Consider the following 26,791-nt stretch of genomic DNA (forward strand, 5'->3'; position numbering starts at 1 on the left):
CTGTAGCAACTTTCTGAAAATATGTGAACACAGGTTCTTGAAGGAGATACCTGGCCAGATCTGGTTTCCTTTACCCTTTGAAGTCTTCTTTATAGCTGTTGCTTCTGTTGTTAAATAGTCCTCCATGAACGGGAGTTGGCCTGATATCATGAGCTAGGAAAATAGTTTGAAGAGAGTATTAGGAAATTCCATGCCACCGCTGGCTTTCTTCTCTGGAGTGTCTTTAATAATACCATTTAGCACTCCTGTCTCAGGGCACCATTGTGCATTGATGACTCCATGAAAACACTAAGAAGAGACGCTGAGCTTAGGTGCCTTAGCCCCAGCACAGGTCAAGGGATGTGTTGTGCTCCCCAAACAAATCCCACTTACATATGTAGACACACTGTCCCACAGACATCCCCAAGCAGAAACCAAGGCTAGCTAAGGGACTGGTCCCAAGAAAAATTTGGTTGCATGGTCTTAAATGTGTCTTTCAGAGTCTGGTATTTTGAAACCATCCATTCCAGTGTTTCTCAACTGCTGTGTTGTGATGCATCAATTCATCAGTTTCAAAGTGTGACTTCCCTCAAAACATTAACTTCACCAGGCCTGTGTTCAGTAGGGGCTTTTGGTAGTGGGACTTGACTTCAGCTTTTTGGAAGACCAGGCCCCACCCCTACCCCCAACTCTATCAGTTCAGTTCAGTTCAGTCGCTTAGTCGTGTCCGACTCTTTACGACCCCATGAATCATAGCACGCCAGGCCTCCCTGTCCATCACCATCTCCCAGAGTTCACTCAGACTCACGTCCATCAAGTCAGTGATGCCATCCAGCCATCTCATCCTCGGTCGCCCCCTTCTCCTCCTGCCCACAATCCCTCCCAGCATCAGAGTCTTTTCCAATGAGTCAACTCTTCGCATGAGGTGGCCAAAGTACTGGAGTTTCAGCTTTAGCATCATTCCTTCCAAAGAACACCCAGGGCTGATCTCCTTTAGAATGGACTGGTTGGATCTCCTTGCAGTCCAAGGGACTCTCAAGAGTCTTCTCCAACACCACAGTTCAAAAGCATCAATTCTTCGGCACTCAGCTTTCTTCACAGTCCAACTCTCACATCCATACATGACCACTGGAAAAACCATAGCTTTGACTAGACGGACCTTTGTTGGCAAAGTAATGTCTCTGCTTTTTAATATGCTATCTAGGTTGGTCATAACTTTCCTTCCAAGGAGTAAGCATCTTTTAATTTCATGGCTGCAGTCACCATCTGCGGTGATTTTGGAGCCCCCAAAAATAAAGTCTGACACTGTTTCCACTGTTTCCCCATCTATTTGCCATGAAGTGATGGGACCAGATGCCATGATCTTAGTTTTCTGAATGTTGAGCTTTAAGCCAACTTTTTCACTCTCCACTTACACTTTCATCAAGAGGCTTTGGGTTAATAGTGAATCAACAGCCCCTGGAGAGACAAGGGGCCTCAGACTCCTTTCCTTCCTTCTCCCCCTCCCTTTCCCAGAGACTGAACCTCAGGAGAATGGTCTCACTGACCTCATGTCAGAGCATGATTCTGCCCCAGCTCCTCTGCTTCTGAATATCTATATATGCTCTGGGGAAAAGGAAGGCTGGGAACTCAATCCTACAGAAAGCCAGTTTCGCCAGAACTTTCCCCTCAAGGAGAGATCCTTTTCATACATTTTGGATGCCTCCCCCCAGGACTCTCACTTTTTATCAGACAGACACCATTCATCAGTTGTGCAACAGCAGTCACTATCATGCAGTTAAAGTGATTTATTGAGGTCTCAGCTACGGTGGTTGTTACAGCCTCAGGATATTTTGGCCCTCAAAAGGTCTTTAAAGTGCCTCCTTCCCTACTAGAGCTGCCCTGCTACTCTGTCCTCCCTAACCAGCTTCATTTTTCTTTAGTTCTTCCACTTTGGCAATGTAGATCCTCATGGCATCCATCTTGGACATCCCTTTATTTTCATTCCATGCCTCCCACTTGGCCTTGGCTTTCAGGTCGGTGGCAGGTGGGGCCGGGATGTTGCAGTCGCCCTGGGTGGCCTGTTTGTAATAGCTGTACACCAACAATTTCTCCTGATCGCTCACCGGCCCCTTCAATTGCTTGATGGCAGCGCAGGCCATCTCAAACTCCACTTGGCACATTGGGGGTGCTGAGGCTGGGCCCTTCTGTCCTTTGTAAGTGGTGTCCGGCACTAGAAGCTGGAGGATGGAGAGTTAGAAACGTTCGAGGCTGGTGATTAAGCCCCGGGAAGGAGGGAAAGGGAGACAAGACAATGTGTGGGAAAGACAGAGGATATACGTGGGTTATCTTACAGTACAGATTACAAACGGGCCCCTTGGATTAGATCTCCCACACAGGCATTCTGGCTCGCACCGTGCATTTTCTGTGAAGGACAACCGTTAACATTTCAAAGGTGTTTGTGATGCCAGAAAATAATGGAGCAACTGCTGCTGTCAGAAGGAACAATGCTGAGGACCACGCGTGTTGGAGTCGGACAGGAGCCCCGCTGCGGGGGAGGAAGGCTCTCAGGAGTGGTGTGTCCATGCAGGTTAGTGGGCAGCCTGGGGAGGGATATTTAGTGAGAGTGAACAGTGGCGGGGCTCGCATTAAAGGATGTTGAAGAATGCGAGGCCAAGGACAGAGCTAACGGGAAGGACCAACTGGAACCCAGGAAACGGGGGTTGCCCCGACTCCTGGCCGCGCGAGGCGGGGACTGGGGGTGGGCGGTCCCTTGGGGGCGGGGCCCGGGGAGAGGAAGGGGCGGAGCACGGGTACCTGTTCGTTGGTGGGAGGACTCCGGCCGATAGGGGGTGCTGTGGGCCTGGCGGTCCTAACGCCGCCGGCGGTTAAGTGGGACCGCGCGTGCGCGCGGGGCGGCGGAGGCCGGGTCTGTACCGCCCGGAGTCCGAGGTGAGACTGCGGGCTGTGGCCGAGGCCCGGCCTATTGTCCCGCCCGACGGGGCCGCCCATTGTCCCGTGACGCTTACGTCGCCCTCAGCGCGGAGAGGGAGGGGCGGCCCGCGCCGCCGCCGGAGTCGCCGCCATGGACCTAGGTGGGTGTTCGGCTTCCCAGGCCCGGACCCACGTGGGCCGTGGTCCCACAACCGGTGACCAGGGAGTGCTGAGCGGGCCTGGGCTCAGGGAGGCCTCCGGGCCGGGGAGGGAGTTGGGAAGGCGAGGGTGTCCTGGAGACCGGGGGTCGGGAGGCCAGGCTCTAGCCCACCACTCCTCCGCCCGCCAGTAGCCAGCTCCGGGGCCCAGCGGATGAGAAGTTTGCGTTCCCGAGAGTTGTCAGGTTCCGGCACCTGCTTTGGAAAAGGCCGGGCTCCGGGAGCGCATGGGAGAATCCGCTTGGATCCATGACAGTCTCATTCATTGAACGTCTGCTGAGTTCTTGAGCAAGTGTCTGACTCTTGAGGTGCTCGTTGATAGAAGGAGATGATACCATATCCGTTTCACAGAGTTTGGGCAACTTTTCACTGAGGTCACGTGTACAGAGTCGAGCCTGGAGCCTTTGCGCAGGACTAGCGTTCTTCAGACCAGCAGTTGGCTCCGGTTGCAGCAGCCGAGGTGGCACGTGCCTCTTGAATACTCAGAGGCCAGGTTTGGGAGAAGGGAGTGGGGAGCTGGTATAAATTTGCAGCTGCTTGCCCAGCGCCACCCTCCCCCCCCCCCCCCCCTTCCCGCCAGACGTGCTCTTAAGGGCCTGAGACCTGGAGGCTGTCCTGGAAGAGCTGGGGTGAGGCTTCCTAAGGTGTGCTAGTAATAGGAGGCTGTAGAGGAATGTTCTGGACCCTGCTCCCAGCCAGCTCCTCCATGGTGGGAGGGTAGAGTTGAAAGAGTTTGGAGCCTGCAGCTGCGGCGATCTCTCTCCCAGCCCCACCACTTTGGAGTTTGGACATCCTGAGCAAATTGCTTGAGTCTTAACGTTCCCATATCTGAAACAGCAAAGATCCTCAAAAGGTCGATGTGACCATCAAGAGAGGTCTTATATGCATACCAGCCAGCACAGTGCCTGGTACGGAGTAAGCACTTGATCAGCATAAGGAGTGGGCACTCACAAGCACCAGTTAACCATAAGTGATAAAACATTTGGGATTTGTTCAGCTGTTAACTGTTTCTGGGACTTACTCCTTCAAGTAACACAAATGTCTCTGGAAGGTGAGTTTCCAGTTCCAAACATCTCAGCTGAGCGGATAGTGCAATAAAATTAAATTTACAGAGTCAGAAGGGAGCCTATTTGGGGGCCCTGGCAGAGCAGCCTGAACCAGAAAGAAGGCCCAGAACCCCCAGGGAGGCTCCTCGGCAACCTAGCTCTTCCTGGGAGTCTGCCTCCGCCACTGCACAGCCAGGTGGAATGCCCTCAGGAACAGTGGATTGGAGCAGAAAACAGTGGATTTACGCTCCTAGTGGAAAGGGCAGGGTAGAACCCTGGCTCATGAAGATGGAGAAGCTGTGTCCTTGGGGGCACGAGGTACTGGCCCTGAGAAAGAGGGGAGAAATCAGGAATATTGAAGAGTTTGTACAGTGATTTACTTTCTCAGCCAAAGGAAACACACCTTCGAGAGCTCTGTGCCATGTTTCTGAGCTGGAGGAAGGCAAAGAATAGGGGCAAGATTCTAGTTCTGCCAACGGTGGAAAGGTTTGGGGGAACCGGCGTTCAAGCACCTAGTCAGGATTTTTTTTTGTTTTTTTTTTTTTTGGTTGCACCCAGTCTTGGTTGTGACATGGGAGATCTTTTAGCTGTGGCATGTGGGATCCAGTTGCCTGACCAGGGATTGAACCCTGCCTGGGCCTCTGCATTGGGAGCCTGAGGTTGTAACCATTGGGCCACCAGGGACGTCTCAGGCTCTTTGTCCTGACTCTTACTGTGGTTCAGTTGCTCAGTCATGTCAGACTCATTGTAGCTATATCTTATTTAACCCTTAGCAGCCCTGAGAGATGGGTTTGGGAGCCAACAATGGGCACAGACCCAATGCCAAGGGCTTGACTAGTATATACTGTTAATATTTGACCCTGACAGTCATAATGTGCAGTCTGTATTATGCCTACCTATGCAGAAGGGAAGCTCAAAGAAGTAATCTGCCCAAGATGATACTGCTTTTGAATGGCTGAGCTAGGATTTAATATATGTTTGTCTAAACATCCCCTTCCTTGCTAAGTCTATGTTGACTCATGGCTCACTGAAGGAAGGACTCTTCTGAATCAAGTGCAATCTTTTTTATCTATTTTCTTCTTGGTTTCTAACAAAAGAAACCAGGACCCTTAGCGGCTTATTCTCTTTGATGGAAAAAGTTGTAGGAATTGAATTGTTTCCTTAAAAGGCAGACCATTTGAAATCCATTTGCAAGACAAGATTTTTAGAGAAAAGTAGGGAGGCAGGACTTGTCTGAGTGCTGCTGTACCCACAGCCCTGGTCCAGGCCCCTCCTAGTCTATATTGTTAGTTAGAAGCTCAGTGTTGTGTCCTGCAGTACGTACTTGGTGGCTGCTGTAGTTTGGTCCTGTCCTTGTGTTTTCTTTCTCTCTCTCAGCAGTTCCTCCCCAAAGCCTCTGTTGGTCCATCCTTTGCTGGAGGGCCTCACCTCCAGGCAGACTCTTTTGAGCTGCATTTCAAGGCTGACTTTCCAGCCCTCTGTTTCCATTCAGTCAGTTCAGTCTCTTGTGACCCCATGAATCGCAGCACGCCAGGCCTCCCTGTCCATCACCAACTCCCAGAGTTTACCCAAACTCAAGTTCATTGAGTCTGTGATGTCATCCAGCCATCTCATCCTCTGTCGTCCCCTTCTCCTCCTGCCCCTAATCCCTCCCAGCATCAGAGTATTTTCCAATGAGTCAACTCTTCGCATGAGATAACCATAGTATTGGAGTCTCAGCTTCAACATCAGTCCTTCCAATGAACACCCAGGGCTGATCTTTAGAATGGACTGGTTGGATCTCCTTGCAGTCCACGGGACTCTCAAGAGTCTTCTCCAACACCACAGTTCAAAACCATCAATTCTTTGGCGCTCAGCTTTCTTCACAGTCCAACTCTCACATCCATACATGACCACTGGAAAAACCATAGCCTTGACTAGACGGACCAGAGGACATCTCTACTTTAATGTTCTACCTTCAAACTCCAAATGACCAAAACTGATCAGTGTTCCTTCCCAGCCCATTTCTTGTGCTCCCTGTGTCCAGTGGTGCCTGTTGTCTTCCCAGTTGCAGGCTAGAGAGCTTTGTTGTTATTTAATTGCTAAATTATGTCCAAATCTTGTGACATCTCCTGGACTGTAAGCCTGCCAGGTTTCTCTGCCCATGGGATTTCCCAGGCAAAAATACTGGAGTGGGTTCCCATTTCCTTCTTTGCCTGACCAAGGGATTGAACCCAAGTCTCCTGCATTAGCGGGCAGATTCTTTACCACTGAGCCACCAGGGAAGCCCCTAGAGAGCTGGGAATCCTTTTGGTTCCTCAGGTAAATACTTTGACTCCAGCTCTGCAGCGGCTCCTGGAGCTACCCTCTTTTCCCCGCTCCTACTGATCTCACTCAGAACCCTTGTCTTCTGTACCCCTAATCATGACAGCCCACCAACCAACTGTTGTCTCTCTCTCTAACCTCTGCTTACTGTTCTGGAAATTTTTTCACCACGTTCTATCTTTGCAGGACCTTTGAATATCTGTGAGGAAATGACTATCTTGCACGGGGGCTTCTTGCTGGCGGAGCAGCTGTTCCGCCCCAAAGCACTGGCTGAAATGACCAAGTCTGACTGGGAGCACGTTGGGCGGCCCATTGTGGAGGCTCTGAGGGAGATCTCCGCCACAGCCTGCTCCCAGCCCTTCGCCTGGAAGAAGAAAGCCCTGATTATCATCTGGGCCAAGGTGCTACAGCCCTGCCCCATCACCCCTTCCGACATGGAAAACCGCTGGCAGGAAGATGTATTCTTCTCTGTGGGCAACATGATCCCCACCATCAATCACACGGTCCTCTTTGAGCTGCTCAAGTCGCTGGAGGCCTCTGGACTCTTTATCCAGCTCCTGATGGCCCTGCCCACCACTATCTGCCGTGCGGAACTAGAGCGCTTTTTGGAGCACATGACCGTCGACACTTCTTCCAAGGACGTGGCCTTCTTCCTAGACGTCTGGTGGGAAATGATGAAGCACAAGGGCAATCAGCAGGACCCCCTGCTTTCCCAGTTCCGGACAATGGCCCACAAGTACCTGTCCTCTGAGGACTTCTCCCACCCCCCAAAGAGGTTCAAGTCCGATCCAGATGTGTGTCCAACCATGCCCCTGCTGGCCATGCTGCTCACGGGGCTGAAACAAATCCAGGACAGGATCCTATGTCCTGGGATGAAGTGCTGCGCCTTAGCCAACTTGGCTGACATGCTGACCGTGTTTGCGCTGATGGAGGAGGACCCCCAGGAAGTGTCCGCGACCGTGTACCTGGACAAGCTGGCCACGGTGATCTCTGTGTGGAACTCAGACACCCAGAACCCGTATCACCAGCAGGCACTGGCAGAGAAGGTGAAGGAGGCGGAGCGGGACATCAGCCTGACCTCCCTGGCCAGGCTGCCGAGCGAGACCGTCTTCGTGGGCTTTGAGTTCCTGCGCAGCCTGCTGCAGGAGTGGGGGGAGGAGCTGCAGGCCTTGCTCAACAGCAGCCAGGGGACCAGCTACGACAGCTTCCGGCTCTGCGACAGCCTGACCTCCTTCAGCCAGAACCTGAAGCTCTACCTGGATACCACCAGCCTGGCCAAGGAGGAGAGGCAGGTGGTCTCTGAGCTGGCAGAGTGCGTGGGGGACTTCCTGAGGAAGACGAACAGGGTGGTGAGGAGCACGGGCGGTGGGCAGGACATCGCCGCCTCCATCGCCATGGCCATCATCGAGCAGAAGATGGACCGCCACGTGGAGATGTGCTCCATCTTCGCCTCCGAGAGGAGGTGGGCCTTCTCAGACAAGTGGCTGTCCTGCCTGCTCGACAACCGGGCTCTCTTCCGAGAGCCGGGCCTGGTGTTAAAGCTACTGGAGACGGTGATGGAAGTCGGCACGATAGATAGGGCCGTCTCCAAACCTCAGATCAAACAGGTGGTCGACTTGATCCTGGAGTGTTACACACACCTCTCGCTGCCAGATAAAAATAAAGTCCTCTCGGGGGTCCTGCGCTCTTGGGGGCGCAAGGGCCTCTCTGAGAAATTGTTAGCTCACTTGGAGGGCTTTCAGGAGGACCTCAACACGACTTTCAACCAGCTCACACAGAGCACCTCTGAACAGGGCTTGGCTAAGGCTGTTGCTTCCGTGGCCCGCCTGGTCATCCTGCACCCGGAGATCACGGTGAAGAAGGTGTGCAGCATGGCTGTGGTCAACCTCGGCACCCACAAGTTCCTGGCTCAGATTCTCACTGCCTTCCCCGCCCTCCGGTTCACGGAAGAGCAGGGGCCAGGCCACTCCACCACATTCGTGGTGTCCTGCCTCAAAGAGACAGTCTGGGCCAAACTCTCGACACCCCGGGAGGAGAAGCAGTTTCTGGAGCTCCTGAGCTGCCTGGTGAGTCCTATAAAGCCCCAAGGGATTCCAGTCGCTGCTCTGCTCGAGCCGGATGAGGTACTAAAGGAGTTTGTCCTGCCTTTCTTGATGCTGGAGGTCAAAGAGGTGGACCTCAGTCTGAGGATCTTCGTCCAGACTCTGGAAGGGAGCACAAACCTGGAGGAATACTGGCTGCAGTCCTGCTCTCCGTTCCCGCTCATCTTCAGCCTGTGCCAGCTCCTTGATGGCTTCAGCAAATACTGGCAGCTCCCCAAGGAGAAGCGCTGTCTCCCCCTGGACGGAAAGGACCTGGCCATCCACATCCTGGAGCTCCTCTGTGAGGTGGTCTCAGCTAATGCCGACACCTTCTCCCCGGACACCTGGGTCAAGTCCCTGTCCTGGCTCCACCGGAAGCTGGAGCAACTAGATTGGACTGTGGGCCTGAGACTGAAGAGCTTCTTTGAGGGCCACTTCAAGTGTGAGGTGCCAGCCACGCTCTTTGAGATCTGTAAGCTTTCTGAGGATGAGTGGACCTCCCAGGCCCACCCCGGGTATGGGCCCGGCACAGGCCTCCTGGCCTGGATGGAGTGCTCCATCTCCAGCAGCATCTCCGAGCAGATGCTCGCCCTCCTGGTGGTGGATGTGGGCAACCCTGAGGAGGTCAGGTTGTTCAGCAAGGGCTTCCTGGTGGCCCTGGTGCAGGTCATGCCATGGTGCAGCCCCCAGGAATGGCAGTGCCTTCACCAGCTGATCCGGAGACTGTTGGAGAAGCAACTCCTGCACGTCCCTTACAGCCTGGAGTATATACAGTTCGTTCCTCTGCTCAACCTGAAGCCCTTTGCCCAGGAGCTCCAGCTCTCTGTACTCTTGCTTAGAGCTTTTCAGTTTCTCTGCAGCCAGAGCTGCCGTAACTGGCTCCCCGTGGAGGGCTGGAGCCATGTGGTCAAGCTCCTCTGCAACAGTCTGACCAATCTCCTGGATTCCGTTCGGTTGATACAGTCGGTTGGCCCTTGGGCTCAAGGACAAGAGCAGGACCTGACCCAGGAAACCCTGTTTTTCTATACCCAGGTGTTCTGTCATGTTCTGCACATCATGGCCATGGTCCACCAGGAGGTCTGTGAACCTCTCTATGTCTTGGCCTTGGAGATCCTCACCTGCTACGAAACACTGAGCAAGACCAACCCTTCCGTCAGCTCCTTGCTCCAGAAAGCAAACGAGCAGCGCTTCTTAAAGTCCATTGCCGAGAACATCAGCCCCGAGGAGCGGCGCCAAACCCTCCTGCAGAAGATCAGCAACTTCTGACCTCCGTGGGTCAGAAAACAGCCGGGCCTCCACTTGGCGGGCTCGATGGGGACTGGAGCAGAGAAGCAGAAACTTTTCAGTCATGTGGAATTGTACACAAGCCCCCAAATAAGACAATAACAGTGTAAAAAAAATAGTTTCTTAGGTATTTGTAACAAACAGGTTATAATAAAATTCTCTTATGAGTTTCACCTTGCCTCTTTTGAGTCTTTCTCTTCAGTGGTCTTGGCTTCTCAGTACACTGTGAAACTGGGCTCAGCTTGACCTGATCTCTTAGCTAGGGGGAACATGTTCATCATTCGACTTCTCCCAAGAAATAAGTCTTAAGGTGAAACACTCAGGTAGACAGATTACAAGGCACATGCGTTCTTTTGCACTGAAACTCTTCAGACACACTTTGTGGTGTCTTGGAAAGGGCAGGAACTAGGAAAAGGACTCTTTTTCTGCTACCAGTTGGCCAAGTGATTTGTGTGCCCACAAGGCCTGTAGCCACTGTAAAAGGAGGAGGTTGGGCCAAGAACATTAGATGTTGGGGGGTAGGTCAGTGACCTCAGGAAAATGGGTGTCCTGAGTTAAGAACTTCTGCCCCCCATGTTAACCTCCATCTGTTCACTGGATCCCAGAGGGGCTGTACTGAAACTGGTAAACACAGCAGAGACGTGTTCAAAGGATGGGTGTGATTATCTTCTGCCTAGGATGGGTTGTCATGGTTTTGAAAAACGTGGGAGCAGGTGGTATGTGTGGAGGCATGAAAAGGCGAATTTAAGGTTGTCCAGGATGTATTACAGAACTCGGGGGACTGGTGAGGTGTTTACTCGGGAGGCAAGGAGGGACAGATCCATACGCCCCATCATAGTGAGGCAGTATTCGGGTTCCCTCCCACGCCCTTAGGTTCAGGTTCAGGTTAGTGGGCTGGCTCTGTCTGTGGCCTACAATCGGGTTTCCACCCTCCTGACTCCTAGTAGGGATTCACCTAGGAAGAGAAGAAAGGGCCTAAAGTTATGTGACCACTGGGCGTGAAGTCTAGAACTGTTGGCACCACGAATTACAGAAACACGTTAGAGTGATGTATGAGCGAGGCCCTCCTAGAGGGTGAAAGCGTTCACACATCCCCTTTTCCCGCAACAGCCCACCTCTGCCAGTTACATGAATAAGAACACAGACCAGAAACACAGACACATAGTCACTGGAAGTTGGCATGAATGTATTTCACAAATGAGAATTAAGTTGGAAAATATTAGTGCAATTTAATCACCACAGGGGTGATTAATAAAGATATACTGACAGTAAACAAAACAGTAAAAAAATTACAGCTTGTTTTTTAAACGGCACCCATTAAAGACTGAAATAGTCAAAATTTGAGACACTGTCACACATTCAGTACTTTAAAAAGTTCACAGACAACAATGAATTAAAAGGCACTTTTTAAAAAAATCTAGTTTTTCACTGCCACTTGGGAAGAAATTCCATGGTAGCAGTTTCTAAAATCCTTTCTTATTGTTAAGGAATAATTAGTGTTGGCACCAGAGGATGCTATTTGCAAATGGTAGGTAGGAGTCAGTCCACAAAATATATTTGGGCCAGGGCTGTCTTGCACTCTTGCTCTCCAGCCTTCTGTGGCTAAATGGTGGTAACTCAGAGAGGAACAGGCTTTGGACCACAAGCTCTGGCTTATCAGGAGGCCGTCTAGATGAGACATCTCACGGTTTGGAATACTGAAGTCCATCCTACTCCATAGGAAAAGGAGTGTCAAAGAGTGGGGTCACCCAGTGAATAGCTCAGCAGCTGTCATTTTGTGTTACCCCTGTAGTTTGTAACAAGAGCATCCTGTATGTGTGGATATGGGGGAAGCTGGGCTTGAGGGTACTTAAAAAGAGAACAGTATCTTACCTGTTGACAACAAGCTCATAAGTTTGACATTGGTCTTTCCAAGTCAGCCTGCAGAGGTGCTGACCACGGGCCTGCCTACCTACTCAGGTGCTTCAGGCTCCCATCCCTGCCTCGTACTGCACCCCGCCAGAGAGACTTCTGATTGGAAGTCAGTAGACAGGATTTTATGTTGGCACATGGATGAGAGAATGAGGCAAAGGACCAACAGGTTATTTAGTAAACAATAAAAAAAAACTACCTACCCACAGTGATTTTCCCAGGCCAGCATTACAAAAAATTATGTAAAGAACCAAGTCATCACTTGCTTCTGCTGGCCCAGCGTGTAGATACTGCCCTGAGTGGTTGGAAAGGTGGGGAGCCACCAATGTTAGGACCAGGCAGGTGCCCGGCTGCTTAGCACCTTGGTACCCCTTTCTCCACACCCCCTGTTTCTACCTCCCAGAGCCCTGGAGGTAAGACCCAAGGAAGGATCCTTGGGCTTTGCATTAAAACCACCTCGCTGCCAGTGGAGCTCTGACAGGATCCAACAGTTGTTGCTAAGGGAAAAAGTGCTTTTGCAAAAGGGGCAGGTTAGAAGAGGGAGGTGATAGTGAATATCCTTTAGAAAAACTCAAATCCATCTGCTGAACAATACCCAAAAAGCTGAGGCCACCCAAGACACAATTTGCCATTTGGTCCAGGGAATACCGAGTAGGCAGCCTCACTGCCTGACTCATGGGAGCCATCAACTGTCCTTTTTGGCTGGAGGAACATCAAAGAGCCGGGCTGCCTTTTTGCACAGCAGAGAGAACCAGTAGATCTGTGGCGCGATGAGGAAGGCATTGGCCACATTGCAGTGGAAAGGAATGTGGAAGGGCACTCGGAGCAGGCTCAGTCCCTGCTGCCGGCCGTAGGACCAGTACATGAAAGGGAAGAGGAGGATCCGACACAAGAAGAAAGTGGTCAGCGTGAGGATTCCGTTCACCTTGTACAGCAGCGTGTGCTGCTGCTTTAGCTGCAAAAGAAGAGGGAAGGAGACAGCAAGGTCACCTTCGGGTTGTGACTAGCCTGAGTCCCACAGTGTTCACGTCAAGCGTCTCCTTTTCCGACACTTGTAGAAAACATGAGCACTGCTGTACTGATAGCTGCATGCAGTCCCGTATTTTTTCCAGCAGTGATATGAAAGCCACCCAGCTGACAGGAGCCCAGAAACAGCAGATTCGAAAATCTGTGGGCTTCCCTGGTGGTCCAGGGGTTAAGAATCTGCCGGCCAGTGCAGGGGACACTGACTCAATCCCTGGTCTGGGAAGATTCCACATGCCTCGGGGCAGCTAAGCCCGAGCGCCACAACTGCTGAGTTCTCACACCACAAGAGAAGCGACAATGAGAAGCCCCCACACAAGGATGAGTAGCCCCCAACCACTGCAACTAGAGGAAAAAAAACTCGAGCACCAGGGAAGACCCAGTGCAACCAAATATAATTTTAAAAACTTTTATGACCAGGAAAAGTTATATATAAAGTGAAAGTCACTCAGTCATGTCCGACTGTACAATTCCATGGACTGTAGCCCACCAGGCTCCTCTGTCCGTGAAATTCTCCAGGCAAGAATGCTGGAGTGAGTAGCCATTTTCTTCTCCAGAGGATCTTCCCCACCCAGGGATTAAACCTGGATCTCCTGGATTGCAGGAAGATTCTTTACTGTCTGAGCCACCATAAAGAACTGGATCAAATGTGAAATCAAACGTACAATCTCACCCCCACTGGCTTCGAAGACCAACTGACATTTAAGTTCGTTCAAGGGTCTCCTACCCCACTATTCGTAGCACTAAAGGGATTTCTCCAACCACCCCTACCCCTAATCTCCAAGGAAAAGCAGAGTCGGTTCCCTTGGCACTATTTCTGCCAGCCCACCCATACATGCCTGGATCAGAATTCTGCCCAGCGATACAAATGGAGTGCTCAGTTCTGCTGTGAAGATGCAGCCAACAAAGAAGTCTCCAAGCTCTCCCCTGAGCTTCTGCAGAGGGAAAGAGGAAAGGGGAAATAAGTAATGGAGGTTGAGGAACCACCGGAAGGAAGGTTCTTAACTGGGGCTCTTGAAAAGGGTAACCCTGAGCAACCATGTGGGGCAGGGGTGGGGGGTGAGGGGAAGTACTCAATGGGCCAGGGCAGACCAGCTCACACTGGGGGGCCTCCATAGTGCCCAGAATCCCTAGGGTCCAGAGGCAACTGCATCACACACCAGGCTGGCTCTGAATTTCAGTGTCAGCCAAAAGAGACTGCAGCCCACTTTCGGGTGTCCACTTAGTCCTGCCAAGGACACCGAAGCCAGATCAGTTCCATAAAATGCGTGCCGGGCCCCATGCTTAATGTTAGGGTCCCAATACAGTCAAGAGAGGCTTGTCAACATCACGCCCTCTTGCTTCTCTTATCCTTTCAGGAAAGCAGCACAGTGTACCCCCAAGGGGAGGAATGGAAACTCTCAGAGCCCCACTTTCTTCGTCTACCATAGAGGGCTAACAGTCTCTCTAATTATCACGTCTGATTGCTTGCATGTGTGCTAAGTTGCTTTAGTCGTGTCTGACTGCTTGCAACCCCATGGACTGTAGCCCACCAGGCTCCTCTGCCCATGGGATTCTCCAGGCAAGAATACTGGAGTGAGTTGCCATTTCCTCCTCCAGGGGATCTTCCTGACCCAGGGATTAAACGCTTGTCTCCTGTAGCTCCTGCGTTGCAGGCGGATACTTTACCACTGAGCAACCAGGGAACTCATGTCTAATTATTTCTAATAATTTCTAATGACTATTAGAAAGCTGTGAGTTTTTAAACCAAATACCTGTCACCCGGTAGGTCCTCGGGAATGACTCGTTACTCACTCTGCATTCCCATTTCTCTTCCTTGTTGGGTGAGTTTTTTAATGGGGGGAAAAAAGCAGATCGGGGAAGAAATTAAGAGGCTGTTTTGAGAGTCTCTGCTTTTGTGACATCAAAATAATGTATACAGCCCTCTCTGGGCACTATTAGGGCAAATAACCAGTTGATGGAGCAACTCTCATTTCTTTAAACAGTCTTTATGTTGTATTGTATATTGGTTTTTATCTTAAAAAAGAAAATTATTATTTTACCATGCCAGGTCTTAGTTGCGGCATGTGGGATCTAGTTCCCTGACCAGGGATCAAACCCAGGCTCCCTGCACTGGGAGTTTGGAGTTTTAGCCACTGGATCACCAGGGAAGTCCTTGGTTTTTATTTTCAATGAACTAATGGCAGAACCTTTGACAAATGCTGGAGAAGCCCTGAGGGCTAGGGGATCACCAGTAAGGAGGACCAGAAGTTTCAGATGTAATTCCTCCCTACACTGCAGCAGCAGCTGGCAGGAGGGTGGCGGGTGAGGCAACGAAGGGGAGGAAAAGGGGGAATCTGATGGTCGGGGTGCCCGGTTCAACAAGAGAAACGAGCGACTTGGTGGCTGTCGGGAGGCCATTACCTGGGCAATGGGCACAAGGACAAGCAGAATGAACACATGGTGTGTGATCATGAGGCGGTTTTTGCTTAGGAAGTTTCGAAAAATGGTGAGGGAATGTCTGCTGCTCTGGTCCCCGGCTCGATACCATTCACAGAGGTACATGGCGTAGGTGTCATAGATCATGTAGGGAATCAAAAACCAGACATACTCTCGGGCAAGCCAGTGCCTGAAAGAAAGCATATACACGGTCCAGGGAGTAATCACGGGTACCAACTACGAAGGCTCACAGCCAGCCTCCACTTAAACACATTTGCTTTGGCTTTGTACTTCATCAGCTGTCTTGACCCCAGATACTTTACAGTGAAGATGCTGAAACTGACAGGGCGGGTGAACAACTTTCTTTAAATTTACAGGGCAAACTTCTAAGTACCAAAGGCTTAGAAAGCAAGGATCCCCTCAGCACCCTGTGTTTCGGTGACTTGCCGTCACTATTTGCCTACTCATTTGTAATGGGTTTTCTGGTACTGCAATAGAGGCTGACCTTGAGGTAGATACCTCTACTAATGATTCAATCGCCCCACCAAGAAACTGGTTTGGAAGGTGGCCCACATCCCAAATCCAATATTTCCAGTTTAACTCCACTCGCTACTCAGCAGTTGAGTTTCTCTTACATCTGTTTGCAACCCCACTCTAGGGAGTTTCTGGGAAGTAGCCCTGGCCATTTTCTTTATAACTGCACAACTGAACTCAGTGTCACTCATTAAGAAAAATGTGTCTGGAAACGAGCCCAGATCTCAAGGACTACCTTACATCGGACAGATACCCAAAGAGAACCCAGGACAAAAGACAAGTGTTCCCATTCACTTGTCCAAAGGTGTTGAATCAATATTTGCTAAGTCAAAATGATAGTTTTATCACTGTCCCAGAGCAGATTTGAAGGGAAGTCTCTACATAATTTTGGAAATTTTGGTCCCAAAAGAGCCATTCTACAGAAAATATATGTGGAAAAAAAAATTAAAATGGTGTACTATCTGCAGGAGGAATCAGCTAAGTTTAACAGCGTGCCCACGTGTTAGGTAGATGAAACATTTCACTATTATGTGGCTCAAACTACCCAAACATCAGAATCGCCTGCAGTGCTTGTTCAGGACTTGATACCCCAGAGACTACACATGGTGTGCCAAGGGCCTCACATCTGTGTCTTTCCCTTTGTCCCGGGTGACTTAACCAAAGGAGCCCATCCACTGAACAGGCAACACTGGGAATATATAGAGTGCCATTCACATTCCGGTTCCTGAATCATTCCACACTTACCACAGCAAAACTAAATAATGAGTAAGCTGTAAAACAGGCACACAAATAATGGCAAATTTAATATTCATGCAGGTAAATTAACAGCCAAGTTCCACTGAGGTAAAAGAAGATGCAATATTTATTCTACTGCCCATCTGTGGTCTCCACCACTTTCTTGAAGCAATCCCAATTGAAACGACTATGAACAGCTATTAGAAGCTCAGCTGAAATGTAACTGACCTCTCCCCTTGAGTGGATCCCAGGGTTTTAAAATTTTGCACACAGTACCAATTCAGTAAAATGAGAAAGTGTGGCTGTCAGAATTCCCCAAAGATTTACTAGCAAGCAATCTGGATTATAAACTTAGCTACCACTAGCCTGGACCTTAACTACTTCTTTTATTAAATGAAGATAATAATCCTTGTCTTACTTCCCTGATAAAGTCATTGTGAAGATTAGAAAGTCAAAAGTATGGGAGTCCTTTTATTTATTTATTTATTTATTGGCCATACCGCCATGGCTTATGGGATCTTAGTTCCCCAACCAGGGATTGAACGTGGGCCCTTGGCAGTGAACGTGTGGAGTCCTAACCACTGGACCTCCAGGAAATTTCTGATGAGAGTCCTTTTATTTTTTAAATTATATTTATTTATTTTTGGCTGTGGTGGGTCCTTAGTGCTGTGCAGGCTTTTCTCCAGCTGCGGTGAGCAGGGGCTGCTCTTTGCAATGGCTCTCTCGTTTCGGAGCACGGGCTCTAGGGCTAGAGGACTTCAGCAGTTGCAACACATGGGCTCAGTAGTTGCAGCTCCTGGGCTCCAGAGCACAGGCTCTACAGTTGTGGTGCATGGGTTCAGCTGCTCCACAGCATGTGGGATCTTCCCAGATCAGGGATTGAACCTGTGTCTCCTGCATTGGCAGGCAGAATCTTTACCACTGAGCCACTGGTGAGCCCTGAGAGTCCTTTTAAATGTAAAAAGTACTGTCCAAATCTAAGTACTTAGGGAATTCCCTGGTGGTCCTGTGTTTAGGACCCTACGCTGTCACTGCTGGCAGATCACTGACCAGGGAACTAAGATCTAGCAAGCCTCACAGTATGGCCAAAACAAACAAAAGTAAGTGCTTAAATAGAGAAATTGCCTAGAGCTGTGATTCTCAGCCCTATTAAGGATCTGGATCTCTTTTAAGATGATGATGAAAGCCCTGGCCCCACACCACATTCTGCATATAATTTGGGAAGATTCATAGACACCTCCTCCTACCTTCAGACATTCTATATGAGGGCCTAAAGTTCAAGGGCATATGATAGAAAAATATTTGGATGAACAGACTATGAACCCCGAAGGCTTTTCCCCTGCCCCTAGATGATCTAGCTGCCTTTAGAGCATCCTTGTACATCCATGTAAGGTGAAGGTGGTGTCTGTCTCCATTCTGCAAGCAGAGAATGAATCTAAGGCATAAACTTACACAAAAGAAGGACCCTGAAAGCCAACTCAGATGCCCAAGCCCCTGAGACACAGGGCTAAAGAACTGAAAGGTAATCGTGTGCCGACCTCCTTTCTGAAATGCGTAGCAGCTTTCTGCAGCTTGCCCAGGAGTGCTGTGGGGCTGCATCTGCCTTATCTCAGCAAAGGAGGCGCGTGTCAAGTTTGACCTGATAGACTAGAGTGAGGGAGCTTGCTGCACCATCAGAACATGCTCAATTAAAATACATATTGAATCCAGCCAAGCAAAAGCTGTTAGCCTTAGATGTATGCCGTCAGTCACTTGACCTGTCTTCTCTCAGCATCTACAGCGTGTTGCCAATAGCTGGTCTTGTCTAAAAAGAGGCAAAAAAAGACAAGCACAAACATCATGATGGCAGGACAAATCCCAAGTAAGATCCAGGCATGGAATTTGCAGGCCACAGTGAGTTAGACGCCCCACTCAGGCTCCCCTGCCATTCCAGTCCCAACAGGTAAAAAGCAGGCCATTAAGCAAGTCACCATGAGAAAGGGATCAGGACAGGCTATTAACTTTCCCTGCACATTTGACAGTCGCTCTTCAATTTATCTGTGAGGAAGAAAGAGTGATTCTGAGAAGACAAATAAAAAGGATGGCTTTAAAAGTGAGGGGTGAGATGGTGGGAACCACCATTGCACAGGTCTAAATACTATACAAAGCAGAGCCAGGTCTTTTTATGTTTTACCAGATGCACGTTTGCTGCCCAGCCCTGGCCTGAGCTCTAACACACACAGGAGTCAGTTTTCCAAAAGATCCAGAAAACTCTTCATCACCTTAATCTTTCAGAGGAAAGAGGAAAGCGGCATTTGTAAGGAAAGGGATGAGGGGTTTTGTTCCTTTCCTTAGGAGGGCTCTGCTAACCACACTGGACATACCCTGGCTCTGGAGTCCAGAGCAGAACCCCAGGGAGGTCATTTAAAAGCATCAAAAGCCTTACTTTCACTTGTAAGTAATTTTCACATGTATCAATCGCATAAAGAACTTGGGTCGATAGACCACACTGTCCTCTAATACACCTTAAATCAGACTCAAGTCTCTAAATGGCATTCTCCAGCATTTATTTCTAAGCTGGCGATGCTGAAGAAGGTGAGGAGAGGAGGGAACTAATTATGGTGCCCAAGTTTCACCCATTAATCAGCTGTCTGCTGGCTTATGCTGATAAAGAACCAGTGCCTGTGAGCCACTCAACTGTGGAAACCTCGAAAGAGCTCGGCGCTGTGATTTGTGTAGCTTTCAACCGGCATCCGCATCGGATGTTACCTGTCGGTGATCACGTCGCTGCAGGAGCGGATGACGATGATCCCAGACCCGGTGGCCAACACAGCCTGCACTGAAGAAACCAGCCTAACGTGCGGCAGAAAAGAGAAACGGGGTGGGGTGGGGTGGTGAAGAGCGCCCTCAATCCAGTCCCACGGACAGCATGAAGCCAGAACCCTGCAACCTGACTTTCCCCAGGCTGCTGGGGCAGCGAGGGCCGCCACCCCGCTCCCGACCCCTAAAGCCACTGGTAGATGTCGGAGGTCGGGAGATGTTCCTCCTGGTCCTCATCAGCGCGGGCAGCCGACCCCCGCTTCTCGCCACCCCCACCCCTCCCCGGCAACCGCCTCCAGCCACCTCCGTCTTTCTCCTTCCCTCCGGGGCAGGACGCACAGGGTCCTCGGAGCGCTCCGGCCGGCGCCGCGGAGGGGCGAGGACCCGGGAGGCAGCCCCCTCTCTTCCTGTCGCCCCCCTTTTCCGCCCTGGGCTCGGCGCGGGGCGGGCGCGGCCAGCGCGGGTAGCCGGGCGACGGCGCGGGCTCGCCCCGTACCTGGTGCTGACCATCACGCAGTCGTGGTGGGTCCAGGCGGGCCGCGCGCGCCGCAGCCCCCAGGTGCAGACCCCGAAGAGCCCCGGGAAGAAGAGCGAGCCCCAGGCCAGCGGCAGCAGCATGGGTGCTCGGGCTCGGCCGCCTCGCTCGGCGCCCTCGGCGTGGCTCGGTCGGCTCCGCGTGCGCGGCTCGGGGACTGGCGCGGCCCGCCCGCCCCTACTCCTACCCTCAGCCCTCCGCTCCCGTCCCGGCCCGCCGCGACTCTGGCCGCCGCCGGGCGATGGCCCGGAGCTCGCGGCGCCACTCCCCGCGTGACCAGGCCGCGGACCGCGATAGGCGCGGGCCGGCCGGGAGGGGCGGGGTCTCGCCGCCGCCGCCCCGGGCCGGAGGCTGTCCCGGATTCCCCGGCCGGCGAGTGGGCGGCGGCGGGAGCTACTGCCCGCCGGGCCCTGAGCGCGCCGATGCTGCGCCCCCGACCCGCGGCGCGCCAGTGGCCGCCGCCCTGCCGAGGCCGTGGGGGCAGCGCCGAGGCTCTCGCGGCTTCTGTTCCGTCACTGCGGACGCCTCCCCTCGCGCGGGGACCCGCGCGGCCAACCAACCGCCTCGCACCTGCCCTCCCCAGCCCCGGGCCAGGCGGCGGGTGGGGGAGGCCCCGAGAGAGCCAGGTAGGGAAAGGCGCCGGGCCGGGTCCCCTAGAGCCGCGGGGCGGGGGCGAGCCGCGGGGCAGGGGCGTGGCCCGGCGCGAACCGGGCGGTGGGCGTCTCAGGCGAAGGGAGGAGAGGGCGGGTGGGCTGGTGGCGTCCGCCTGCGCGGCTCGTCTATGAAGCACTCTAGCGTCCAAGTGGGATTCTTAACGAAATGGTCTCTGCCGGCCAAAGATGGCTTTTCTACGTCCTGCCAACTGCTCAACTTTCTCCAGGGGAGCATCGCTCCGAGAAACATGAAATCCTGAATCGAGAAACATGAAATCCTGAATCCAGCAGTTCCTCTCTCAAACTATACAGGGCGGTGGGGTCTCATGGCCGCAGACTTGCTGTGGTATTGCGGTACTGTCTCTTGGCTTTGGAGCAAGATACCATCCCGTCCTGGTGACTGTTGTTGTTATTGTTGTTACTGATAACGTCATCCTTATTTCAGAGTTCTTGGGTCTGATGCCCTGGAATTGAGTGGAGTGAATCAAGCTGTTTTCACTCAGCACCAAACACAGAGGCCAATACATTAACTTGAGTACTACCGGCTTCTCTTCTCTTGGGATTTGCCAGAGTTTTACTTTGGTCTTTATCTTCCTCAGCTTACAAAGAGGGGAGCAAGACAATTTATTTACGAAGATCATGGCATCCGGTCCCATCACTTCATGGGAAATAGACGGGGAAACAGTGGAAACTGTCAGACTTTATTTTTTGGGCTCCAAAATCACCGCAGATGGTGACTGCAGCCATGAAATTAAAAGACGCTTACTCCTTGGAAGAAAAGTTATGACCAACCTAGATAGCATATTCAAAAGCAGGTACATTACTTTGCCGACTAAGGTCCGTCTAGTCAAGGCTATGGTTTTTCCTGTGGTCATGTGTGGATGTGAGAGTTGGACTGTGAAGAAGGCTGAGCGCCGAAGAATTGATGCTTTTGAACTGGGGTGTTGGAGAAGACTCTTGAGAGTCCCTTGGACTGCAAGGAGATCCAACCAGTCCATTCTGAAGGAGATCAACCCTGGGATTTCTTTGGAGGGAATGATGCTGAAGCTGAAACTCCAGTACTTTGGCCACCTCATGCGAAGAGTTGACTCATTGGAAAAGACTCTGATGCTGGGAGGGATTGGGGGCAGGAGGAGAAGGGGACGACCGAGGATGAGATGGCTGGATGGCATCACGGACTCGATGGACCTGAGTCTGAGTGAACTCCGGGAGTTAGTGATGGACAGGGAGGCCTGGCGTGCTGCGATTCATGGGGTCACAGAGAGTCGGACACGACTGAGCGACTGAACTGAACTGAACTGAACTACAGCAATCGAAACATACTATAGATCTCTTCAAATCAGTACCATGCAAAATGCTGACCAAACCCTCTCAGAGGACTCTGGAAGAGATGGGCTCAGCCTCCCTGGGCCATTTTGCTCATTTGTGAAATTGAAGAGGCTGTATTACAAACCCTCCTAGGTTCTTCCTGCCCCCAAATCTTTAAGATTCTATGACTTTTATAAGCTAACAGATGATTTCTGTTAGATGGCAATTAAACTTTCTCTAACATCGAAGTTGCTGGTGTAGAAGCAGATATAAACACAGCTTTCAACATCTTCCTATATGTAGTTAAACTGAGAGATTTAGCCAACAGTAAGGAGAAGGCAATGGCACCCCACTCCAGTACTCTTGCCTGGAAAATCCAATGGATGGAGGAGCCTGGTAGGCTACAGTCCCTGGGGTCTCGAAGAGTGGGACACGACTGAGCGACTTCACTTTCACTTTTCACTTTCATGCATTGGAGAAGGAAATGGCAACCCACTCCAGTGTTCTTGCCTGGAGAATCCCAGGGACGGGGGAGCCTGGTGGGCTGCCGTCTGTGGGGTTGCGCAGAGTCGAACACGACTGAAGTGACTTAGCAGCAGCAGCAAGGAAGCAGAAGGGGGCTTCCCTGATGGCTCAGCAGTAAAGAGCCTGCCTGCAGTGCAAGAGACCAGGGTTTGATCCCTGGGTCAGGAAGATCCCCAGGAGGCCAACATGGCAACCCACTCCAGTACTCGTGCCCAGAGAATCCCAGGGACAGAGGAACCTGGCAGGCTGCCGTCCATAGGGTTGCACAGAGTTGAACACGACTTAAGTGATAAGCAGCAGCAGCAGCAAGAAAGCAGAAAACCCAAAGAAAAGTCTGATATTTCTTCTACTGAGGGCAACATCTCTGACTCCCCAATTCACTGCCAACACAATTGGTAGAAATGTGAAAGATACTTCCATTTGGTAGCAAGGTATCTGGCAAATAAAAGTCTATCTGTATATTCATATTTGCAGCTGTCTGTAAACCTTCCATTCTCTCCAGAACAGCAAATCCTTCACTGCAGTTTCCTCTCCCTGCCCATTTATCCCAGTCACCTCCAGCTCTCCCAGAGAGGGACAAGTGGTCATAAGTCCTTGCTACCATCTCTCCTTAAAGGTAACAGCAACGATGAAATACTTCTAAGTGATGGGAATCAACAAGTCATTTGTATGGCTCTTAAGGAGTCTATGAAGGGAAAACAACAGATGTTTCATGCAGAGAAAATAACCAGTAAAATCAACTTCAGAAACCATGCTTGTGAAGTCACTAAAATGTTTAGGTTGAATCACCAGAAGGGCAACAAGCATAAACATGAGCCTTGGCTTTTCAAGTGATCCAAAAACCCCTGTGGGCAAACGATAAAGTTGAGTAAAAAGTATCCGAAAAATTTTTTTTCAACACAAACTTCCACTTTGCCTTCAAAAGTCTTGAGCTAAATGGTTCTTCCTGCAAGAAGGAATCTGTCTTCCAGGCAGGCTTCTAAGTTCATTTTCTGAACTGCCTTTGCATTTGTGTAGTAAGCATGTTGGTTTTTATTTATACACTCTTTCTTCAAAATAGGACCATGTCGGGAATTTCCTGTCTGTCCAGTGGTTAGGACTCTGTGCTTGTTTGGGGAACTACGATCCCGCAAGCTGCGTGATATGACAAAAAAAACACAACAAAAAAACAGGATCTTTTTGTTTTGTTCCCTAAGTTACACCTGGCACATTGCAAATGCTCGAGAAATGTGTGATACTTTTTAAAGCTAATGCTTATTAAGTACTCATAATATGCCAGGTACTGGATCCAACATTTTGCATGCATTATCTCATTGGTTCGTCATGAAAAATCTATAACCCTCACTCAGCATGAGTGAGTGTGTGTGTGTCTGTCTGCAAAACGAGACCCACAGCAACTAAAATATCGCTAAAGTCAGACTGCTGGTAGCAGTGCTGGGATTTAAATTCAGTGTTTTCTGCCTTCAAGGTCAATGTACTTAATGACTATTCTGCCATCAAACTTGATAAGCAAGGAGAGAGTAGGTAATTCTTTTTCACAGTGTGGTTTTGGATTAGTAACAATTGTTCCTAATTGTTTACCCACAAATAGAAATGTATGGGGTGGAGTTTAAGGGCTCTGATGCCATTATTAATACCATTTTATATTTATATATAACTATAATTTTTCAAAGCATTTTACATGTATTATCTGACTTGGTTCTCAAAATAACCAACCCAGTGAGGTAGATAAGCATATTATTTTCATTTTATAGATAAGGAAACTTAGGTACAAATGGTAAATAGAATTGCCACTCTGTGAAGTGGCAAGACTCAAGTTAGGAACAGGACTCCTGATTCATGTTCCAGTGTTATTTCAACTACTTCATGCTATAGGGTTGGGAAGAAATTTAAGGAGGTTTTAATTATACTTCCTTTGTGGGTTTCAGGAGTGAGGCTTGGGTTACTGGATGTTAAGATTTATTTACCAAATCAGAATCACACCGCTTGAATGGGAATCAATAAAGCTTCCAGTTTTGGAGGGCTGTGGTAGATTTCTCAGTGGTTTCTTCTGCCACTGATCCTGCTTCTTGGTCCCCATCTCTCCCAGTACTTTAGATCCCAAGCTGGATACTGTCAGGAAGCAAGATACATGACTCTCCCCATATCTGCTCCCTGGCTTCTCCAGCCTTAAACTGAAAATTCCATATTTACTTGTAAAATACTTTGAGAATACTCAAGTGAATAGATTGCTGGGAGAAATATCAATAACCTCAGATATGCAGATCACACCACCCTTATGGCAGAAACCAAAGAAAAACTAAAGAGTCTCTTGATGAAGGTGAAAGAGGAAAGTGAAAAAGCTGGCTTAAAACTCAACATTCAGAAAACTAAGATCATGGCATCTGGTCCCATCACTTCATGGCAAATAGATGGGGAAACAATGGAAAAAGACTGAGATTCACACATGAAACATCTTCACATTGAGCTCCTGAGCCAAAAGAGAACTTAGAGGTCTCCATCCACTCATCTACTTTAAAAATCATAACAAAGAAAATGAAAGTCTTTTGAAATAAAAAGTGTTTTATTGAGAACCACACTTCCTTTCTGCATTAGGGACAGGTGAAGCAGAGACAGAACAGGAAGGAGGATAAAAGGAGAGAAGAAGTGATGGGAAGAGACATGGTAAGAAAGACACAGCACAGGAAGCTCCATCGGAGGAGACTGAGATAGAAACAGTTACTGGGAATAAAAAAGGCCAAGCTCCAGCCTTCCACACAGGAAAACAGACATAGAGATACAGATCCAGAGACTGGAATTCACAAGAGGCGAACAAGAGGAAAAGGGCTGTAACACGCAGAGAGAAATGAAATGAGGTGGACAAAGAGAAAGAAAGTGACTGCCATTAATGGAACATCTCTCCCTTTAGGCTACCACCAGCAAAAGTGGCCACTTGGTCTTAGGACTCAGAGTGTGACCAGGAGGCAGTTAGTCACCTTCCTCTTTTTTCCCTCCTGTACTGTTTGCTCTCAGTAAGAACACCTGGTCAATGTGGCCTTTCACGGATCCCTGTTTGTATTTCTCCTGCAGACTGAATGCTCCTGATGGGCAGGAGGGGCCCGTCTATCCACTAGGCAGCCAGGACACCCAGCACCAGGGTTAGGATTAGAGATACCTGAGTGCCGCTTCTGGTTCTGCTGCTCCGAAGCTGTGTGACTTGGAGAAAACTACCTACTCTCCCCTGCAAATGGGCGTGCCTCTCTACCTGTCTTGCAGAGCAGCTGTGAGAATTAGGTAAGGTCTTTTCACAAATACATGTGAACTATATGCAACTCAGCAATCAGGAATTGTTCTTTCTCTTGGTATCCCCACAGCACAGTAACTTGCTGTTAAGCTTCTCAGTAAACATCTATTAGGTCGAAGATGCCTGGCCTGAGCCAGCTTCCAGACTGCAGCTTCCTCAGTTTCATCCTGGACTGTTTGCAAAAGCAAACTGTGAGTCTGAGAAGCACAGTCACACTCAAGCACATGGCTTCTGCAAACAGAGGACACAGCTACACCCCACAGGGAAGTCTTTGCTTCTGTACACACTGATAATGATCCCTGTCAATAAAAAACATAATTTACACAAAGAACTGATTATATAGTGCTTGCCTTTGTGTATTGCTTTATATTTTCAAAGTCTTTTCACATATGCATTTCCTTTGCTTATAAATGCAAAATTTTGCTTGTTTGCAGATGGCCACACCTAGCTAAAGGTAGTCAACTTAAAAAAATATTCCAGAATGTTGATCCATTAAGGAAATTACCTCTGAAATGAGTTAGAACCAGCAAATCACTGTGAACATATTCAGCTGCCATCTTAAAACAGATCAACAATTTTCAGTGTCTTCATGTCTCATCAGTAATTCCATAAAAGGTTGATTTTGCTTACTCTATTTAACTAAACTCAGATAATTTCTTTGTGTTTTTTAGTTTTTTGATAATAAAATACTTTAAAAACTAAACCATGCCTAATATGGAAAATAATAATCATAAATAATGCTATCACTGAGATATTACTCTCAGATTTTGTAGAATTTTGTAGAATTCTTCCCAGTCTTCTTTATATGCTTTTGTTATATATCTGAGGTCATGCTTTAATTATGAATATTAATATTTCACTTACCATAAGCATTTTCAATGTTGAATTTCACAAACCTGATTTTTAACATCAGAAATGATTTTATATTTGAATTATTATAGATTATCTTTCAAAGTGGCTTTTCACTGGTTTTTAAAGAAATTCTTAACTGAAGGTGAGAGCAGGTTTGTTCGAAGATACACCTTGGCACACAAACTTAGGGCCTTCATCTTTTCTGGTAACTTTATCTTTAAAAATATTCCCATCCTTACTTGCATTCTCAGTTTCTGTTTTTAAAGTGGCATCATAATATCAACAGAAACCCAAGCTCCTATTTAAGTATCTAGTCTTTTTCTCTTTATAGGCTGAGCTCTATTAACTTATGTAGTAAACTACAATTATGTAGGTGCTTGGTACTTAAGA

The 26,791-nt window shown here is 49.6% G+C and overlaps 3 protein-coding genes across 3 annotated transcripts; 1 reads left to right on the forward strand and 2 right to left on the reverse strand.

Annotated features, from left to right (window-relative positions):
* Positions 1-1,877: 1,877 nt before the first annotated feature.
* LOC128065684 (diazepam-binding inhibitor-like 5) lies at positions 1,878-2,141 on the reverse strand. The gene has a single exon (XM_052658922.1). The coding sequence runs from the start codon at positions 2,139-2,141 to the stop codon at positions 1,878-1,880; it is 264 nt and encodes an 87-aa protein (XP_052514882.1).
* Positions 2,142-2,904: 763 nt separating this feature from the next.
* Positions 2,905-9,998, forward strand: GEMIN4 (gem nuclear organelle associated protein 4). The gene is made up of 2 exons (XM_052657519.1): positions 2,905-3,053; positions 6,647-9,998. The coding sequence occupies exons 1-2, from the start codon at positions 3,044-3,046 to the stop codon at positions 9,805-9,807; spliced, it is 3,171 nt and encodes a 1,056-aa protein (XP_052513479.1). The 5' UTR covers positions 2,905-3,043; the 3' UTR covers positions 9,808-9,998.
* A 2,237-nt stretch (positions 9,999-12,235) lies between these two features.
* TLCD3A (TLC domain containing 3A) lies at positions 12,236-19,863 on the reverse strand. Its single transcript, XM_052658506.1, has 5 exons — positions 19,742-19,863; positions 19,195-19,278; positions 15,163-15,367; positions 13,599-13,694; positions 12,236-12,691 (listed from the first exon to the last, which is right to left on the reverse strand). Exons 1-5 carry the CDS (start codon positions 19,861-19,863, stop codon positions 12,422-12,424), a joined length of 777 nt encoding a protein of 258 aa, XP_052514466.1. The 3' UTR covers positions 12,236-12,421.
* Between the last annotated feature and the right edge of the window lie 6,928 nt (positions 19,864-26,791).

The sequence above is a fragment of the Budorcas taxicolor genome, chromosome 19, assembly GCF_023091745.1.
Source record: "Budorcas taxicolor isolate Tak-1 chromosome 19, Takin1.1, whole genome shotgun sequence".
Lineage (NCBI taxonomy): Eukaryota > Metazoa > Chordata > Mammalia > Artiodactyla > Bovidae > Budorcas > Budorcas taxicolor.

Excerpts from the sequence above, each read along its gene's own strand:
- LOC128065684 (XM_052658922.1), bottom strand. The coding sequence starts at position 2,141 with ATGTGCCAAGTGGAGTTTGAGATGGCCTGCGCTGCCATCAAGCAATTG.
- TLCD3A (XM_052658506.1), bottom strand. The coding sequence starts at position 19,863 with ATGCTGCTGCCGCTGGCCTGGGGCTCGCTCTTCTTCCCGGGGCTCTTC. Across the intron at positions 19,279-19,741 it reads TGCGTGATGGTCAGCACCAG|GCTGGTTTCTTCAGTGCAGG; the intron begins GTACGGGGCGAG and ends GCCGCACGTTAG. Across the intron at positions 15,368-19,194 it reads AGCGACGTGATCACCGACAG|GCACTGGCTTGCCCGAGAGT; the intron begins GTAACATCCGAT and ends GCTTTCTTTCAG.